Below are 21,872 nucleotides of genomic sequence, written 5' to 3'. Positions count from 1 at the left end.
AATAGAAAAAAGGAGTGTTTACTAATATTCCCTCTTGATTATTGAATTTTAATTTTTATTATCTTACTTAAACTTATTAGAAATATTACTATGACGCTAAAAAGAAAGAAATTCTATATCTGTATAAATATTCTTATTGTTACCATCTCGTTCAAATTACAACATCTCAGGCATTCTTTACGATCGGTTCGAGTAGATAATTTATGCTAAAATACAGACATGACATTACATAACCAGTTTCAAGTGTTAGTGTAAAAATATATTCCAATAACTAACTAGATATACTAAAACAAGACCTAGATGCGTACGTTTGGAAGGTTGTTTCATTTGGTCAGTTGTGTCAGTAATCCGGACATAAACCCGCTAGAACGGAAATGTTTACGACCATTTTGCCTCAATATAAAGGATAATGAATATTTTTATATTTCAAGCTGTGTGTCGCTGACAAGAATGGCTCTGACCTCTAATTCGAGATCACAAGTGTGTGACTGGGTTCAGTTTCGGCATTTATTACCATTTTTCAAGGACTTTTAAACTATTGAGTACTATTCTAATCAATTCAATGGGAATACAACACGCCAATTCAGATTGTTATGTCGACGGATTGTAACTATGACCCAAAAAATTCAATATAATTGTAATGTTCAATATGTAAGACGATCGTTTTGACGTTACAAGTTTTGTACTGCCTTTCAAATGTCCAGTCCCTCGATAGTCCAAGTACTTAATTTACGTAGTTAATATAAGATGCCCTATATACACGAACGATTGCTAGCTCAGTATCACCATGATCCGAACTACATAGTATGTCAGCCCATTCTCCGGTATATGGTATGGTATACCTATTGTAGCATAGGCTGACAAACTTTCTTGAATGACAAAGGTCTGGCATGCTCATGCTCAATTAGACAATCACGTACGATATGACATAATGATTAAAAAGACATGAGACTTAAACGAGGGCTTAGTCATATAATAATATCTCTTTATTACGTTAAACGGGTGGTGAGAGTGCATAAGAGTTAACTGAAATAACTAATGTGGGAATCAGGAATGTATATATTTTTTTTGTTACAGAAAACAAATTTTGGTTTTAGTTACGCCTATAAATTTTTTAATTCTTTTCTACCGCAAAATTGTACATCACCGTCCAAATAGAAATGTGTGTCAAGGTTTTGTCAATATAATAAAGCCTTTGCGTTGCTAATGTGACGTAGGTTGTTCTTATAACGCTTTATCGTTTGCTAGAAAATATATTTTCAATAATATTCCATCTTCAGATTCATTAGCTCACATACTAACATTCGTTCAATAACTTTTTAATCAACACCAATACTCTCTTTTGACTTGTCCCTTCTTTTATAGTGATTGATGAATACCGCTGTAATATGTTCAAGAGCATCAAGCTCTTATTAACTTAAACCCTACTGGGTGCATTCATTAGTTCATCCTACAGCCGTAGGTATATTATATCCAAACAAATTTATGAGAATCAGGGTACGTCCACACTTTTTTCACGTCCCGCGAATCCAACCCCCGACAATGAGGCAGCGTACGTAGTCTTTTTTTATACGTCATATTAAACAACGAACCCGTACTTGCTCGTAAGGCCCACGCTGCCGTGTAAACCCAAAACACTGTATCTCAGAAAACCCAGTTTTGAGAAATCGGCGTTTAAAAGTTTTTTTGCATTTTGGTTGATTTAAGCTACATTATTCTTATAAAATGTGTAGTATTAGGTATCAATCGAAAGATATTTTTGTAACCTATATAGCCATGTAAGTTTTAAGGCAATCCTGTAAATACATTTGCAATAATCTTTATAAACTTGTATTGTCATAGCAAAGGCGTAACAAATTAAGCTTACTTGTCAAACCAAAACACTCTATTTATAGTTACAGTTTCTTGGCTTTATAAGTAGCTCTTCAATATGTTTAACTGAAATACTGTATTTTTTGTGTTATTGTTCATAGGCATATAGTGGACGGGCTAACATGGCAGCAGGGCTTTTCTGTTCTGAGTTTTTGAATGTGTTTGCTAACTTCCATGTTCAACCACAGGTTCATCACATAATATGTCTGGAGGGCTTCCTATTGAATCTTTGGTTCTAGAACAAGATATTGTGTTTGATGTATTATTATTTAAGTGTATGTAGAAATCTGTAGCGAAGTTCATGATATCTTGTCTGGTTTTAGTTTCAGTTTCAAGTTTTGGATCCAGGTTTTGTGTGTGGTCACTTCTTTTTTTTTTTGAGGCTTTTTTCGTGCTTCTGTAGTCTTTTATGTTCTCTATTGTTTTGTTAGTGTTTGTAGTCATTATTGATTGATTTTCTTGAAGCTTTAAATAATTGTCTCAATTCTTCTGCCATTTCTTTAGATTTTTGTTTTGTTTTCATAAGTTCAGTTCGTCTTGTAAGAAGAATTCGCATAGTTTCACTGAGTATTTTGTCTATAGTATTTAGTTCTGTATTATTATATCTACGTGGTAGGCTGGTGATGATAGTGTCAGCTAGTTTGTTGTAAGAAAATTGGATATCTTCTTCTACATGTTGCATTTCCGGTTGGTATATTTTAAAACCCAGTACTCTAGGTTGGCAGGGCCATAGCACCTCTACGTTTCTTACCTTCGATCGGTGATTAGACAAAATAAAATCGATTTCGTTTCTTACTTTGCCGTATGGCGAGAGTCAGATCCATTTTCGATTTGCTCGAGCTTTAAAGAGTTCATAATTGACATTCTATGTTCCAATGAGTATATCTCCTCCTTCGTTTCTCTTTCCATATCCGAATATTCCCATTACAAGGTTTTCTATTTTGAACTGGCCAACTTTTGCGTCAAAATCACCGATAACGACGATGTTTTCTTCTGCCTGGCTTTGAGCAACCCGAAGCATTTCGTAGAATGAGTTGATTTCTTCATTGTATTTCAATTTTAGTAGCGCAACTCGATTTGAATGTGCTAAAAAGCTTGTAATTTAACATTTAAGTTCTTTTTTTATTAAAAAACCAACTCCATTCTGGCCGATTGTTTCACCTTTGTAGCATAATATGTATTTTTGATTGTGCAGCCCTACATAAATATATTGCATGTTAGTTCTAAAATTTTTTCTGTATTTTTACAGATTTTACGTTAAATGTTCCAATTTTAATAGTCTGTTGGGGCTGTTTAATTTTTTTGGTTGTTTTTTCATCGCTTGCTTGATTTTTCTGGGGTATGGCTTGGGGGAGGGCTTAGTGGTATTAAAGGACTTATATCATAGCGACATTCGAAAATAAACTCTGAATTCTTATAGTAGTTGTCAACCTCTGGTCTGTTTGACCGTATCTCCTTATCGTATGGCCTGTTAGGTTCAGAACATTCTTTGTTATTAATATTTTCCTATTCAATCAAAACATGGTTTAATGTTGACGCCATCGTGGAGTAATTATAATGTTGTATATTGCTTTGTAATCATTTTTGCAAAAGTAATTTACCCGATGCACTAATATCTTTTATAACCTAACTGTAGCGTTCACTCACACGCATTGCCAAACGGCCACTGAATGTAGGAACCTCCCGCAGGCTAAAATGCTCTACTTGATGGCTCAAAAACTATTGGCTAGGGAGAACACTGTAACTTTTGTATCGCGAAAAAAGTAAAGCCAAAATACTGTAACTCAAATTACAGTTTTATGCTTTTATAAACTATGACTTTTTTCGAATTACAGTCTTGTTGGTATACTCATATCTCCATAAATATTTAAAAAAAATCAAATTTTTTTTATTGGGGTATAAAGCTCATCAAAATTAGTCAAATGAGCGCTATAAACCCAAAACACTGTAACTCAAGTTACAGTGTTTTGGGTTTACACGGCAGCACGGGCATGCTTTCGCGTTCACTCATACCTCCCTGTGTTACCCCAGGAGTCTACGACAATGCACAATCAGAAAAATATGTTAATAAAACACCTGACTGCGTTTATTGAGAGATTTTTTCTCACTTGACTCGTTTGACTTGGTTCGTTTGGATGTGGAACTCAAAGCTAGTACGACACTGAAAGGTGCGGACTTTGATTGCTATACGCTGTAGCCTGTAGCGTAATGTGAAGAATAAGTAACGTTCATCTATTCAAAATCTTCGTCGGCTCCTTCGGATAATTAGGTTCGGGATCTCTCCCCTAACCTCTCTGGTGATGCTGCTAATTAATTAGGACAAAGACCTCTACGTTTTTGTCACCCTGTTAGTACAATTGCGCTCGCCCAAACCCGTGGCCTTGGCGGCCTCCGTGGCACATTGGTATGCGAGGTGGATTTACAAGATGGAGGTCCTGGGTTCGATCCCCGGGTGGGCCGATGGAATTAAGAAAACCTTTCTTAATTACTCGAGCTCTAGCTGGTGGGAGCCTTGGGCCTTGGCTAGTTACCACCCTACCAGTAAATTGTTCTTCTTCATCCTACGCCTAACAAGTTAGCCCGCTTCCATCTTAGATTGCATCATATCATTAGGTGAGATTGTAGTCAAAGGCTAACTTGTAAAGAAAAAAAAAATTATTTGTTGAAGTTTTTGTAGTCCCAGTAACCAGTCCGGATCCTTCAGCATAATACTCAGTCAGAAAAAAAAAACTACATACATACTAGGGCTAAAAGTAAGCCTACTTAGGTCGGCGGTAAGTCAATTCTGACTGTTCTTAATAATATTTGTTTATTATTCCGCCCGGCCGACGCCGCGCCACTTGTTTGTTTGGCGAAATTTAATTTTGAATATCTGCTGATCACTCTTCTTGGGAGTTCTCCTGACTCACATTGTTTACCTTGGACAGTTAAAGTTAATCTTTATATCGGCCAAAGTAACCGATTTATGGTTAATTAATTACCATTCATTCGTTTGCCCAAATGAAAGGTAAAGATTTCTCACAGAAGAAACAAAAATGCTCGCTTAAAATAAATATGATAGTGACTTAACCTATGTAGGATGTTTCCAAGTTTTGGGCTCACGCTTAACCTGGAAAAAAAAAAGAGATTGTGGATTATCTATATTTTACTAATTTTTACTTTCCCCTGAAGTCCTGGGGCCCTATATCTTTGATACGGCTGATACGGCGGTAGTGTGTGGTTTTAATAGTAGTGAACAACTAAACAGGCAGTTCCTATGTCAGCCACTGACGATCGAATAAGCTCACATGCCTGCGGCGCGACTTGATAGCCGATAAAACTGATCGTGTGTTAGTCGCGATGTGATGATCGCGATCAACACACGATCAATTTTGTCGGACGTCAAGTCGTTAGCGCTGCAGGCATATGTGGGCTTAACGGATGGTGAGTGGCTAGCACTAGACAAGCGCGTTCCAAATCTACCTTAAGTATTTTTATTAGGCGTGATTGAACATGCCTATCAAGGAATAAAAGCATTTTGTTATTACACGTTTTACTTACAGTTATTATTACAACTTCATTGTATTATAGACGTTACTAGTTGATCTGAGACGTCGCGTCGTTATCTACTACAAAGACAGGTGTCGTCACGCAGGTGAAGATCGATCCGTTGATTAAACTGATCAACTACCAGTTGATCGTAGCTAGGTACGCGTTGAAATTAATGAATGTCCTTAAAAATACGTATCGTGCTTCATAATGGATGACTTTTTTGTTAATATTAAATATTAATCTACTAATTTGAAGAAAATCTTATATCCGGAGTGCGTTCCATATTATAAGTACTCGTCTAATGTTAGCAATTCTTATCATTTAATATCTGCCTCGCGCACTCTCTAACTCCAAAAATTATCTATACTTCTATACTAATATTATAAAGAGGTAAAGTTTGTAAGTTTGTAAGTTTGTCACATTTTTTAAATGGGGTAATCTTCGGAACTACTGGTCCGATTTTAAAAATTCTTTCACCAGTAGAATGCTACATTATCGGGGAGTGCTATAGGCTATATTTTATATTGGTATCATATATATTAGCCGAGTTATCACAGTTTTTGTCATACAGGTCGGACCGAAAATCCTCTTAGGCAGACTTATTCGCATGCGCTGCCTTAACCATTGTGTAAAATTGAAATTAATGTATGGAGGCTTTATGTATCTTTAAAAGTTCTACAAAAAAGTCCGCGACACCATATACCTATCTTCTATACATTAGCAGATATAGTACCTTTTGTGTTTTAAAAATTATTAATTTTATATACTTAGGTTTGCGTCATTATTTATGCTACTTAACTTAAATCCTTATCAAAATAAATTATTTAATAATCACAAGGATGTTATGGAGATAAGATTTGCCCTTTATAGTATGTTAATTAGTTAAATAGTTTCGGAGATAATACAAAATTTCTAAAAGGCGGAATGCCGCTTATGTTTAAGCGCCAACCGCCAAATTAAGTTGAACCTTCCTCTATAGGTTTGTACGTATTTTATAGGGATCAGCATTTTTGGTTACTAAACTCTATGTAGGCGTTTTATCCATTTACCAATAGATGGCGTTGAGCAAAAACACCATATTTTTGTACGGCGCTAGGGAGATTTATGCCGACTACATGATGATCAAAATTGATTGTTTATACATGGGTGTTGCTGGTGAAAAATTTACTTAGATTTTGGCAAGTCGATGTTAATTGTTAATGATTATGTTCTACTACTAGGCACGTACCACGTAGGTAGTTAAAGTTAGCTAGGTACTGTTTGTCTGACTCTGTCTATTTACGTATTTGCTTTTTAGATTTAGAAATAGAGATTAGAGACATACTTTAAGTTTTAATTTATAGTTTAGATACGTCGTACTTTCTTTGTTTAGGTTCAGGATATTTTATATTGGTATCATATATATTAGCCGAGTTATCACAGTTTTTAACCGACTTCCAAAAAGGAGGAGGTTCTACGTTCGGCTGTATGTATGTTTTTTTTTTTTTTTTTTTTTTTATGTATGTCCAGCGATAATTCCGTCATTTGTGGACCGATTTTAAAAATTCTTTTTTTGTTTTAAAGGGTCCCATTCCAGGGTGGTCCCATTTTTTTCATGTCAGAATCTGATGATGGCATCCTGGAGAAATCGAGGGGAACTTTCGAAAATCGTAAGGACGGCTAGTGCGTTTGTTAGTGTTTCCATAAGGTATTTTAAACCACTACAATTTTATGAAAGTCTGGAGTTGGTCTGATGATGGAGCCGAAACACAGACGATGGAACTCGTCAACGATTTACAGCAGGTACCTTTTGTTTGGGCTTGCTTTATTTGTATTGATGAGAACTTTCCACCTAGATGGGTTGTGACTGTATTAAGGGTCTGGTGATGAAGACGAGGGACAGTGAAGAGAACTCCTCGACGGTTCACAGTAGCTACCTTGTGTTTGGACTTGATAAATTTGTATTGATGAGAACTTACCACCTAGATGGATTGTGACTGTATTAAGGGTCTGATGATGAAGACGAGGGACAGTGAAGAGAACTCCTCGACGGTTCACAGTAGCTACCTTGTGTTTGGACTTGATAATTTTGTATTGATAAGAACTTTCCACTTAGATAGGTTGTGACTGTACACACGCAGTGGGTATGCTAACACTAAAAATAAAAAAATAAAAATTTTAATAAAAAAAATTCAACCGACTTCCAACTCAAAAAATAACTTTAACTAAAAAGCAAAAAATAACATCCTACCTATGTGCTACCTTCTGATCAGTTTGAAGGCGGTGCCAAGCTAGTGTCGTGTTTTAATTAAAGCTGTTTCTGGAATAAACACAGATTTTTTGTAGTTTAAACGTATTTAATTAAAACATCACTGGCTTGGCACCGCCTTCCAACTGATCAGAAGGTAGCACATAGGTAGGATGTTATTTTTTGCTTTTTAGTTAAAGTTATTTTTTGAGTTGGAAGTCGGTTGAATTTTTTTTATTAAAATTTTTTTGTCATACAGGTCGGACTGAAAATCCTCTTATACGGACTTATTCGCATGCGCTGCCTTAACTATTGTGTAAATTTGAAATTAATATATGGAGACTTTATGTATCTTTAAAAGTTCTACAAAAAAGTCCGCGACACCATATATCTATCTTCTATATATTAGCTGATATGTAGAAGAAAAAAGGCCTTTTGTGTTTTAAAAATTATTAATTTTATATACTTAGGTTTACGTCATTATTTATACAACTAATCTTTAATCCTTATTAAAATAAATTATTTAATAATCACAAGGGTATTATGGAGATAAGATTTGCCCTTTACAGTATGTTAATTACTTAAATAGTTTCGGAGATAATACAAAATTTCTAAAAGACGCAGAAATTCCACTATATGACGCCCGGCGCTTTCATTTACGTAGTTCCCGTTCCCGTGTGAATATGGGGATCAAACATAGCCTTGGACACTCGCAAATAACGTAGCTTTCTATTGGTAAAACAATTTTCCAAATCGGTCCACAAGATCCAGAGATTACCTCCTACAACCACACGAACTTTATCTCTTTATATTATTAGCATAGAAGTCTCTATTTCTCTTGGTCATACCACCACTCTCGAAGGACTGGACCGATTTTGCTAAGGGTAGGAGTAAGATAGAGAAGTTACAGGGTAGGTTAGGGTACGGGTAGGGAAGCGTAGGGGTAGTGTAGGGGTAGGGTAGGTTTAGGGCCGGGTTTAGGGTAGTGGTAGGGTCGGGGTAGAGGTAGGGTAGTGGTAGGGTAGAGGTACGGGTAGGATAGGGAAGTGGCAGGGTAGGGATAGGATAGGCGTGAGATAGGGGTACGGGTGGGATAGGGGTAGGAAAGGGATAGGGTACGGGGAGGGTACGGGTAGGATTGGGGTAGGGTATAGGTAAGGTAGGGGTAGGGTAGGGGTAGGGTTAGGGCAGTGGTAGGGTTGGGGTAGTGATAGGGTAGGGGTAGGGTAGGGGTAGGGTAGGTTAGGTTAGGTTAGGGGGTAGTAGTAAAATTGACATCGAATTTTACGCAGACGAAGTCGCGGGCGTCCGCTAGTTAGTAATAACTAACCTACCATCGGGCGAACTGAACAGCCGCTGTATTAGGCGACATGCCCTCACCTAAGGGGTGATTTTTCTCTATTTTTATTTTTCCAATGTTGATGTTTTGCTGTTATAATAATTCTGACATAGACAAAGTAAAATACTTTATTCTAGCTAAATTTACAACTGACTTCTTCAAAGTTTTCAATTTTAAGTTGTAACTTGATTAAAGTCATCATCATTATTGTCAGCCTTTAACGGCTCATTACAGAGCACAACCTCCCTCCTAATACAAAGATATGGAGCTTAGACCCACTAAGCTGCTCCAATTTGAGTCGGCTAAGTTGAGATATTATCATATTTTATCAAATGAATAGGCTAGTTGGCACTTATCTATTATCGTTCTACTAGATTGAAAAAGATATATATTTTTGACACATGAAAATTTTAGTTTCTAAATATTATGATTTTGTCAATATGAGCCAAAACGCCTGTTGGTATGATGGTCTATATTTCAACTGTGCCATAACGTCACTATAACAAACCCCTTACAAACGGAGCGTTTGACAAAAATATTAGTTAACAATTAGTTTGACGTTTAGTACATCAAGTAAGATTGTGGCGTCACAAAATGGACGACAACGTTTTCGTCGTTTGGAAAATTAAAAAAAAATTGGTTTTTAAATTAAGTATTTATACTAATCCTTAACTTATATTAATTAGTATTGATATATTTCGAACCCTTATTCCATGTACTACACAAAATTAATATTGTTTATATTAAAATTGATAAAAGTCGACTACCCTATTCTAATTTGTAACCTCGCGCGTACGTAACCCGAGTGCACGGAGCGATTAACAAAATTAAACATTCACCGTGACTGCCGGCGGCGCCGCAGCACGCAAACACGGATTAATAGTCAACTTCACCCTGAAAAATAAGCTGCCCGACTCACTGGGATTCCAAATTTATGCGTTTCGAATCGTGTAACGCGTATTTACTTAGCATTTGACTGGATGTAGGCAGTATAATGAAACAACACAAACGTGATGCTCGATTGTTAACAATGTTGTATATAATAAGTAATGTGTACATGTAAAATTTACAAGAAACATTTAATAATAATTTATAAATGAAAGAAAATATTTACAAAAATAGTTCGCCATCTAATTTGTTGCACGGTGCTTTACATTCCATTCCAGAGCTCCAAAACCTCTGGATGACAATGTAATTATTTAGATTCAAATTAATAGTTAGCTTGTGCAATGTAGAGCTAACACCACCTTGATGACGCTTCTAAAGGTTTTTTTTTAAAAGAATATTTGCCATATTTTTTTAAATATGACTAATATCCCCTCCAACCAGTCGGGAAAGACAGTATTAGAAGTGGATACGCCCCATCGGCGATGAGTCCGACCGCTTTGCCGTTGAGCTTTTGAGGCTCATTGTAAAGTCAACATAAGCAGAAACTGATTGGCAATTATTATTAGCAAAATAAATCAATTATTCATAGTCTATATTTGGAAATTATTAAAGAAAATCTTGTAATAATTCGTTGCCGAGAACAATTTTAATTTATTTAAACAAATAGATACGTATGTTACCACACTAAGTGACATTCATTAGCTTTTCATCTCGCAATTTGTCTCGCGCTCTAATAACACGAGAACTTTGTATTCGTGCGAGTGATGTATTTAGTATACACATATAGATGAGTGTCTACGCATACAAATAATTGTTATCGGCTGGCGGCTTGGCTCAATTGTTTGCTCATTTTGTGCCGCTTTCAGTAGCGTTGCTTCAAAATGATTTTAGCGCGACTATCCACGTCTCACGTTTCGTTACCGCGTGCTCCGTCATTTCAAAAGAATTAATTTCTACAAAACAAAAAAGATGTACAGTGTAACCAATTTAATTTGTTACAACGATGTACTCGTAGCTGCATAGATTTCATATATTTTGTGATATTTTAGGAAATACTAGGTTAATCAAAGGTTAATTTTAGGCGAAACATAATCTTGGTTATTGCACGATAGATTTAAATTTTATGATCAGGCTCAGAAATACATGAGTCTTCTTGTTGAGTTTGAAACCAAAAAACAAGGCCCTTTTGACAATGTTTAGTTTAACTTGCTTCGCTTGTGTCTTTGCTTTAACTGTATTTGTCTGATTTTAAGCACTGTCAAATTAATTATATAAAATAGGTGACAATTATATACCTAGTACTAATTTCGGATGTATTCGCTTCGCCCCTATTAATATTAAGCGTGTTAAATTTCAATCGAATCGACTAATCGTTTCAACTGAATATTGGTCAGTTATTTTTTGTCTAAGCATTAATACATTCATCATTATCAACCCATATTGGGCTCACTGCTGATCTCGAGTCTCCTCTCAGAATAAGAGGGTTAGGCCAATAGTCCACCACGCTGGCCCAATGCGGAATGTCAGACTTAACTTAAGAATTAAGTAAATTCTCTGGTAGGCAGGACAGGAAAAACATCGTGAGGAACGATGTTTTTCCTTCGCCGTTTGAGACAAGTGACATTTAATTTTTTAAAAAATTAATACTATACTTTATATATAATTACTGAATTATTAATATCAAAATATATCTCTTTAAATATTGTATGCGTTTTATAAATATAATGAAAACAGAGGTTATCCCTAATCTAAGAGAGTAAGTAAACAGCATCAATGCAGCAATATAATTAAAGTCCTACGATATATTTGCTACATTATCAAACACTTACAATGTTTATTTGCCACAATATTGATTAATTTTATATCATTAACTGCACACACAGATGTCACGCTTTAGTTTTTATAAGCTTAGTACCACCGAGATACGAGTATCTTCAGTAGTTCAGAGTTATCAGACTCTTGTTCTGATAACACGAAGTAAGCAGATTGGTAATAGACACTATCTTGTATTAGTATCTAAGTGAAATTTCGCAATATTATTTTAATAGATAAATCCTAAAGTAGTTGTACCAATAATTCTCTTATTTATTACCTAATACCGAAAACATCGTGAGGAAACCTGCATACCAGAGAATTTTCTTAATTCTCTGCGTAAGTAGTTTTTTTCTTTGCGTTAGTTCTCTGTGAAATCTGCAAGTAACCATTGGGCCAGCGTGGTGGACTATTAGCCTAACCCCTCTCATTCTGAGAGGAGACTCGAGCTTCAGTGAGCCGATTATGGGTTGATAACGAGAACCTGACTTACATTAAGGAGTTTTTTAAAGTTATATGTTTTTAACATGCCCAGTGTCGTTGTGCTCTACACTAAGCGTAAAACTTGCAGGAGATGATACAGCTATCCTGCGTGTTCTAAGACCTTTGGATTGCGGTCTTAGGTAACCACAGACAACTCTTGACAACGCAGTCACCTTCGGCATAGGGGTCACAGGGGGTAGACTTATATCACTAAGCCTTAGGAACCCATCGGTATCAAGTCTAAAGTCCGGAGTCCCCTGCGTGACTGAGGTACAAGTCTCACAGGATATATGCTCTTAGAGAGATGATCTTTCAGCCTTCGGATTTGACCGATTCGGAGTGAAGCTGCTGCGGTCCAATTAAAGTACTTTAAGAATCCAAATAACAACTATAAGTTGTTATTAGGAATTTCGGATGCTATAAGGTACTTACGAGTACTTAACTAAATCAAAATATGACCAATGCAATGGTTCGCGGCCAATGCTTTGCGAAACACTATTAAAGAAAATCTATGGTACTTACACAGTTTTTTTTTCTTTATTTATTTAGTACCTACTAACATTAGTGACACATACGGGTAAAAGTAAAACGAAACTTATCTCTATAAGAGATTTCTGCCAGTGATTCTTGGCAGGTAGGAGACGTTGTAGGAAAGAAATAAGACACGTAATGCTTAAAAAGAAAAATACAATAACAAATAAGTGTATTCAGTACATAACCTTATGTATCTTTTATGTAATTTATGAATATATATAAACAAATACATACAAGTATACAATAACTCCTGGCGCCACGATACGTAAACGGGAATTAATAGAGCAGTTGCCATAATCTTGAACGATCCAGTCGTACCACCGTTGTTTATTTACTGAAATCTTCGCATACATTATAACGATATGCTTGAAGAGCAGACTAAACATAATTTTAGGTCATTTGTCGGGTCATTTGTCTTGATACAAAGTAATTTTCTTCAGGGAATTTTATTGTACCTATTAATATTCAACTTTATTAAAGTAGTGAGCATAAAGAAGAGTAAGTAGTGCTGTTTAGCGATCTGTATAGTATGAAAACAGTGATAATATTGTTTTAAGTATGTGCTTATTACTGGACGCCCGCGACTTCGTCCGCATGGAAAACCAAAACCGAGAAATGGTAATTATGATTACAGGCTTAAATTCAGTTTTGTTGTGTTCTCCTCAACAATACCTACCGTTAGTATAATAAAATTTCACCTTCCGTTTCCCACCCACAAGATGGTTAGGTACCTATTAAACTCAATACTTAGCTGTAAAATTCAAATGTTCGTGTTTCCACGTTAAGAGAACAAAGATCCCTGTAAGCTTTAACATAAGATTTCTCTCTTAATTCTCTTTTCCAAAAATCCGTTTATCAAATTTTCCCCTTAGTATGTTTTGGTTGTGCGTTGACGAATCAGTGAGGGAGGATAATTCAGTATATGCATTGTATATGTATATAAGACGGAATGAGTAGTTAAGAAAGGCAAGCTCTCGGAATGTAAGGCGCGAGTATATTTCACGAAAGATGTATGATGTAAATAAAGGCGCGGGTAGGTGTGGGCGCACCGTCGCAGCGCTCGACGTCGTCGTCGGCCCGTATGTAATACTCGTACTCCGCAGCGCGAGGGTCGCCCTTGTCGACGCGCGAGTCGCGACGCTCCTTGCTATTTTCGGCCTTACATTCCTTACGGCGGTTTTTCGATCTAACGTGAAACGCATAACGTGCGTGCTGCCCGTGTTTTTGTTCCCGTCGACAGTACAATTCGTGTTTCGTTCTCGTGATAGCGTTATTTTCTATCATCGTTGGAGCTTCGCGTTAAGAATGTGCGTGTGATTTATTAACCATGATGGTGTATCACAGTGCCGATGAATGTGAACGATGTGTCACCGGTGTATGGAGCCCACGCCGGACTAGTATCTGATTATATTGTTGAGTGAGGTGCCAGCGCTTTAAATCGGTCGTGACGATGGGGCCCACGCGGTTGCCGGCGACACCGGAGGAGGAGGAACCCCCTCAACAGCTTATATGTGACATTAAAACGCCAAATGCACTTTTCCATAACTATGATGTGTAAGCTTCCTATTAAACTTTCATTTAAGTGATAATATTTTTTTCTGCGTCTATTCTTACGAGAATCAATAAACTGTACTAGGAGATGATCACAATATTAGTTATGTTAAATTACCATTATACTATAGCTTAGGTTGAATTTTAAATCTGAAGCAGGTCCGGTCATATGACACGCGTATTAAACAGAAGCCCACGATTAACCTGTGCGAATCGGTTTGCTTACATTACAAATACTGTTGAATCGGAGTGTAGGTCGTCAGAACTATTTCTATCGGGCCGTAGGCACCGACACTGAGCAGTGTCCACTGTCCTGCAGTGACGTCCTGTCCGCGTCACGAGACGCCAGCCTGTCGCCCACAATAACATCGACAACTCCAATAAGTGTGTCCCTGCCTGTCGCTCTCATTTCAGCTCCCGATCCCGTGCAGACCTAATAGATTCGCTTGTTAACCCGATGTACCTACTCTACTTTCAATACGACGCAGTTATGAATATGTACTTACTATGTTGGTTTCATCTTTGTTCATTGCTTGCATTTTTTCGACTCTGCATTATTGAGTACTATTTGGTTAGTTTATAGATGTATCTACAGATGAATGTACCTTATGTAGAGACAGATACAGATAATATTTTTTGCATTTTGCCGCTTCTCTGTAATATTACTATTTGGTAGAACTCGATAAATTTGTTTTAAACTAATAAATAATTCTTATTATATCTAATATCCGGGAAATGTTTGCTTGAAAGAAACTTTAATGCGAAAAATTACGAATTTAGAAAATACCACCAAGGTGATTGTGGAAAGCCGATGAGTAAACGATACGTTATTCCTTGAATGTCATGCTGTTTTCAGCTGATCTACCTACTCGTATCTACTATGAATAACACAGCGTATTTTTTGAAAACATACTTTAAAATAATAAAATCTAAAGATATCTCTTTTTATTTAATATACTCGAAAACCACGTTGTTCTTTAATAATAAAATTATTAGTAATAACCGAACTGCGAACCGATCTAATTAATTAGGTGCTTCTTAATAAGTATCGTCGCATATACAACTTGTAGTGTTTCGTAGATAAATCGGTGGGAAGCCAATTAATCTGGGCATTATACGCTACGCTAGATTAAAAAGTAATGAGCTTTCTATGTTATAAACACATTATGTCACTGTTTTGTAGTACTAGACTTCCTATAGGTATGTTTTAATCTGGCTTCATCACACGTTTACACTTTGTGCTTGTGTACTGTCTATGAATAAGGGCTTCGGCAAGACGACACAGGGCAACGTCATACCTTAGCTTATACATATACGCTACACAACACACAATGTGTAATTGTGCGGTGCTTTTCGTTTTCTGACAGCAACCGAGCTAACGAATACAGCAGGTTGTATCCTTATGTTAAAAGTTGCGCTTTTTTACAAGCTTTTATTTTACTTGCTATGTATGTAAGTTTTTGTATCCAAGTTCAATTTAGATGACAATGCATGGTTAACTTTGTCACGTCATTACTCAAGAGCTCTCAATTTACTTTAGAACGCCACAAAGAAACAAATGCACATAGACTAAAAATCAGATTACCCCTAGCGTCGTATAATCAAGTAAAAAGTAGTGTCATCCCGGTCACGTAGTCTTCAAGAATATCACACAGAAGTGTCACAGTCACAGACATAATCACCGTTAGGTATACGATTATTTACGTCTCACCCTTCCGGTTCCCGTCTCAAACGGAAATCGTTTGTTACAGACAAATAAATGGACGTACTCCCTCTTGGTACTATTAAAAGCCGCGTGCTATTCTGGTGTTCGGCCACCGAGGCACCGTCTCGGTCATAAGTGGTGTTCTATGCAATCGGGCGTGGATGATTGATGTGGTGGAATTTATGAAAACGTTTTAGCCTGCCCGTACTGTATGACTTATTGATATCACTGATGTAACAATCGTTAAAGATTGTATAGTCATAATATATTAAGCCATAGATGTTGTTTCTTAACTACTTCAACTACTCTTGCTACACTATAGGTAATGCATTGTGACAAACTTATTACAATAATTCTAAGTCAAATCTTGGATATTAAAACAAAAAGCCTCTGAAAGCGACTATATGGTACTATAATATATGGTACTATAATTCCTAACGTTCTGCTGGCCTATTCACTATTTTGGTCTTTATTATCAACCTATTAAATTGACATCAAATCAATTGACAAAATGGCATTTACCTACTGTGTGATATCCATCAATAAGCACATAATGACATTTTTAATAGAATCTCCATTTCGTATAGTATATGTCAATTAGCATAGTCAAAGATAGTGCATTAGGTTTCTGGTCTGGTCATCTTAGAACAACTTTGTAGTGTATCACAGAGTATAGCTTTAGAAGTATTGCATGGAAATGTAACTTAGCTTGCGTGTTATGTAAAACGTTGTTTCACATGCACTGCTTACAGTTCAAAACCATAACATACGCAAATTACTGATGTCAATCACACCACCACTCTCACTTGACCTTTTACAAGTTCTTGCATAATTTACATAGGAATAATAACAAGATTATTACTATTGACGATTGTCTTGTTGATCAGTTTGTATATTCAAATTCAATTGGCTAGTTGACATTTTTTTAAATGGTCTTAAATTGTTCATTATCGTTCTACTAGATTGAAACAAAATATCATATTTTTAAGACGTGATTTCAAGGACATTTTAATTTTTAAATATTTTTTTGACATTACGAGCCAAAACGCCTGTCGGCCATGATGGTCTATATTTTAACTGTTTCATGTTTCATGACGTCACTTTAACAAATCCCTTGCAAACGGAGCGTTTGAAAAAAATATTAATTATTACTTTGACGTTTAGTACCTACATCAAGTAACGTCACAAAATGGACGACAGCGTTTTTGAAGGTTGTAAAATTTGAAAAATACATGATTTTTAAATTAAATTTTATAAGAAATCCATCAAGTATTTCTTATTAATATCGATATATTTCGGACCCTTATTCCAAGTACTTCACTAAATTGAGACAACTACTATTGTAGTCGATCTCGTAGTTCTAATTCTAATATTTTTATGATCAGTGAATTGATTATGTGAAACATGCGAGTATTATTGACTGTCTGCCTATTTTCACAGCGACACAGTATATTATTAAGTATTTCTAAATACAAAACACTGAAGATGACGTCAATTATGCAAATTCAGCTAATTTGTATGACGAACGAGTGCTTTTTCCGTTTTCCGCTAAGGGCGCTGTGCTATCCTTTCATTACATTTTACTAGTTTTCGTGGATTGTTCTGTGTGTTTTAAGTACTTCTAACTAAAAATCTAAACATCAACTTAAATGTAAGTTTAGCTTATAAATACATGCATAAATAAATATTCCCATATGATACATACGTCACTACTTAGCCCCAAAGTAAGCGTATAGTCTGTGCTAATTATATTTATATACCAGATATAAATACTTAGATGTATAATGTATATAAATACCTACACCCAGATACTGCAAAACACCCATGATTATCATACAAATATTTTCAAGTTGTGGAAATCGAACCCACGGCCGTGCATGCAGAACCCACTGCTCAACGCGGCCGACAAAAGCTTTATATTTTTACACGAACCACAATGGTGCTGTTTATTATCAAGTTAAGTTTGTCTATGATTTGATAATTTGACTTGAATAGAGCAATATGAAAACTGCGATGGCTTGCGCACACCAACCTGAGACAGGTCACGTGCTTGTAAATTAGGGATGATCGATATTTGAAAAACATCGATGTTGTCATCGACGTCTTAATCGAAAGTTCAACATTGATGTTCGATATTCACAACCGAACATCGATTTGTATTTAATAAATTTACCTGTATTTAATATTTTTGTGAATGCTTTCATCAAATACGTAATTTTTTTCGTACGTTGCGTCGATCGTGTCGTGAGTAACATCGATGATCGATTATTGATTCCGTATAGCAACATCGATGTTTTTCCTTTCAACATCGATGATTATCCTATATATTATCCGTGAATTTCACCGTCAACCATAAGCTTCAAATAGAAACAGCGAAACTGCTTGATGGCAGAAATAAGCATGCCGATAGTTTTCCGTGGACTAAGCTCACATGCACAAAGTTATTTGTATGTAGAAGGTGTGACAGAAAACACAGACGGCTTACGAGTTAAAAATGTAGATGCAAAACTTTTTGTGCGAGTTGCAGTTATGTGCATTTTAAGAAATCATGTCTAAAAGTAAAAACGTTGCGAGGAAACCTGCATATCTGAGATTTTTTTTTAATATCTACACATATAAAGTCTGCCAATCCGTATTGAGCAGCGTGGTGGACTGTTAGCCTAACCCATCTCATCTGAGAGATTCATGCTCAACCAGTGAGCCGATATGATGGGTTGTTAATGGTGATGATGAAGTGTGTTACCTTACTCTGCACATCACTAGTGTTGTTAATCAAATAATGTATGAAGGATCTTGCTCGTATGTCGTGCAGGGTGCTGGGCCCCACCGCCGTGCTGCAGCTCGCGGACAGAGACGAGGCGCCGCCCACCAACGCGCGCCCACTCTACTCGCTGGCGATGCGCGGCGCGGTCATATGTTTCTCAGGGTTCCGGAAAAAGGATGAGCTTGTGAGTACTGAACAAATAAATTAATATTATACTCATAGACACATACGTATTGTTACAGCGTATAGTTCTCGTTCCTGTAGGAATACGGAGATAAAATATAGCCATTGGTAACAAGTCCAGAGCTCTGCTCGGAGATTTTCTCTGCCACATCCGGTGAATCCATGGAAGGCTAAGATATTCGTCTCCTCTTGGAGATAGTGTAGTTTCCCAACAGAGATTTTTTTTTTCATTTCTAGTTTGGAGCCTATTAGATGCAACAACAGACAATCAAATCCTTCCTCTTTATAATATTAGTATAGATAATGCCTAGTCCAGCCACAGTGTAGCGTCTAACTATAGTGTAACATGTACATTTTATGTGTCTATAAATCGCAATTTGTTTTGCTACCCGACAGACGTACCTGATAACACTGATACACTACATGGGTGGATCAATCCGTAAAGACATGTCGAGTAAAGTGACGCACCTCATAGCGGCGGCCGCCACGGGCGACAAGTACCGGTACGCGTCGGGCTTCGGCGTGCCCGTGCTGGCGCGCTCGTGGGTCGACGCGTGCTGGGAGCGACGCGACGACGCCGACTGCTTCGCCACCAACGACAGTATCATTGTAAGTCATCACCATCAACATTTTAGGCTAGTGGGAGGCTTCGGCCGTAGCTAGTTACCACCCTATCGGCAAAGACGTACCGCCGAGCTGTTTAGCGTTCCGATACGATGTCGCGTAGAAATCGAAACGGGTGTGGATTTTCATCCAACTCCTAACAAGTTAGCCCGCTTCCATCTTAGATTGCATCTTTACTTACAATCAGGTGAGATTGTAGTCAAGGGCTAATTTGTAAAGAATAAAAAAAATCACTGACAGCCGATGGATGACATGAAAGTCCAAACACCATAGCCTCGAGCCTCCAGCGTCCAGCGGCTACCTGCAAACAGTATGATGTCCTCAGTCCACATAGTGGAGGGTCGACCAAATTATCTTTTCCGGTGTGGATTCACCATTCCAGCACCTTCAACAATGTCCTTCAGCTCTCCGAACCATGTGTTCGACTTTGGCAATGGGCTGACCACATAGTTCGAAGACCACGATTCGCTGAGCTGTGTCAGTGACTGGTTCTTCTACGGATCTCCTCATTTATGATTTGAAAAACTCTAAGCATAGTACCAATTAAATTAACCAGGTAAATTGAAAACTTTAACTAGGTAAACTAAAATGTAATGACGCTTTAAAAGCAATTTTGCCAAGATGCCGCATATTTATAAAAAGAATTTGAAAAACAAAAGGCGATTTAACTCAATTTTCTAATGTTAGAGATGTAATTTTGGTTACAGAAGGAGCACAAATTAAAAGTGTTTGCGGGTTCGAGAGTTTGCTTCGTCGGATTCCCTGAAGACGAAACGCAACACATGGCGGAGGTGCTTGCTAGCAATGGCGGCGCCGCCTGCCCGCTCGACGACCCCGACTGCACGCATGTCGTAAGTCGTATTATATCTACTACCTTTAGATTATGTTCATAAACTTTGCGTTACAACTGTTAAATGGTTCTCACGCAACGAAGCAATTGTAGGGTATTTTTAAAATGTGACATTACTTTTTTGAATCATGTTTTTTCCCATAGTCTATGGGTTTTGTATTTTGAACAGTTGAACATATTGGATAATAGCTACAATATTATTCTATTAGATTAACCGCATGTTCATTAATTCTTTATTTTCTATAAAATTTGTTCAATGTGACAATGCCAGTATTTATAGTAAAAAAATGCTTTGATTGATAAATATATCAGATTCAAATTTTCCAATCAACATAAGCGAGGGCTTGTGAAGTTAAAACTTGTCTGACAACCGATGTAAGAGTTTTAGCGTATTTAGATGTAAAGGATATAAAAAAGTATAACTTCCTAATTGCAAACCTCAATGCATTCTAAATACATACAACAATAACATTCTCTTAGTCAAATTTTAGCTATTTATATTATCTTTATCAACCAAATTTAGACATACTCCATGAGTATAAGTGACTGTCTTTTTACGATTGCTTTAATTTATATTGAATGATGATGATATTCAAAATAATCAATATAACATTTAAAATTTCAAAGCAATGAGGAACTAAACCACTGTTTACGAATAATATTTCTTAGTCATTAATGTTACTCCCAGAGCGTTTACCTCTTGAATACTTAACATACCGGGATATTTATATACACTGTAAGGCACAGTAGTCACTAATTTTAACTGTATTAATTTAGCATGCACCTAGCGAGCACCTTGTAAACATTTCACTATTAGTTTAGTTACATTGTAGACATTACAAATTATGGGTAGCATTACATCCTTAGTTTATAATTTGCTTCTTATTCTTCCAATACAAGCACAGTATTTAGTAATAGCTTCAATGCCAGTCGTTATTTGTATAGCAATTTACACACAAACATAGGAATCCATCAAGTAGAAGTTTCAACTGTGTGTCAAATCAAATTAGTGATTCTCGTATTTCATTTTGTAATCTTTCGTCGAAATGATTTGACCCACAAAAGGCGTTAGTACCACCATTCCTTTTGCACGGCGTAAAGTCGACCCATTGTCTGTTAACGTGGCTTCGTTCGCTATCTGTAGAACACGCAGCATTAATCACCGCTTACCCGATCCGATACAAAATCTGTCTGTAGTTGAAACGCATCTGTATTGACTGCGACTTCGTTGTAAACATCATTGTACTGTTTGTTTATAATTGTCAATTCACATGTACAGTTTCCACAATGTATTTTTCGTTTGCTTTGTACTCGTTGTAACCTTGCTTTGATGAATGGTTGTAGAGAATTTGTGTTATTCATTCCCCACCTCTCACATTTTGTTAATAGCCTCAATGTTCACATCACATTGCGAAAATTATAAACGACACTTTTATAAGAACAAATAATTTCCATACCAATAACAGCTTTCCTCTGTCTAACTGTTTCTATCACAATAGTAAAACCGTT

General features: G+C 36.6%; 1 protein-coding gene across 4 annotated transcripts in view; it reads left to right on the top strand.

The window, feature by feature from the left end:
* The window catches only part of LOC112043271 (protein ECT2), a 48,648-nt gene that overhangs the window by 9,118 nt on the left and 17,658 nt on the right, over positions 1-21,872 (top strand). For all 4 annotated transcript variants that reach the window (XM_052881176.1, XM_052881174.1, XM_052881173.1 and 1 more), the window contains 3 exons: positions 18,755-18,890; positions 19,286-19,498; positions 20,221-20,364. In XM_052881176.1, the coding sequence (XP_052737136.1) occupies positions 18,755-18,890; positions 19,286-19,498; positions 20,221-20,364 (493 nt within the window). The remainder of the gene's footprint in view (positions 1-18,754; positions 18,891-19,285; positions 19,499-20,220; positions 20,365-21,872) is intronic.

This window comes from Bicyclus anynana, chromosome 4 (assembly GCF_947172395.1).
Source record: "Bicyclus anynana chromosome 4, ilBicAnyn1.1, whole genome shotgun sequence".
Lineage (NCBI taxonomy): Eukaryota > Metazoa > Arthropoda > Insecta > Lepidoptera > Nymphalidae > Bicyclus > Bicyclus anynana.
Note: the sequence above shows the minus strand (reverse complement) of the source record. Positions and strands in the feature narration are given on the sequence as shown.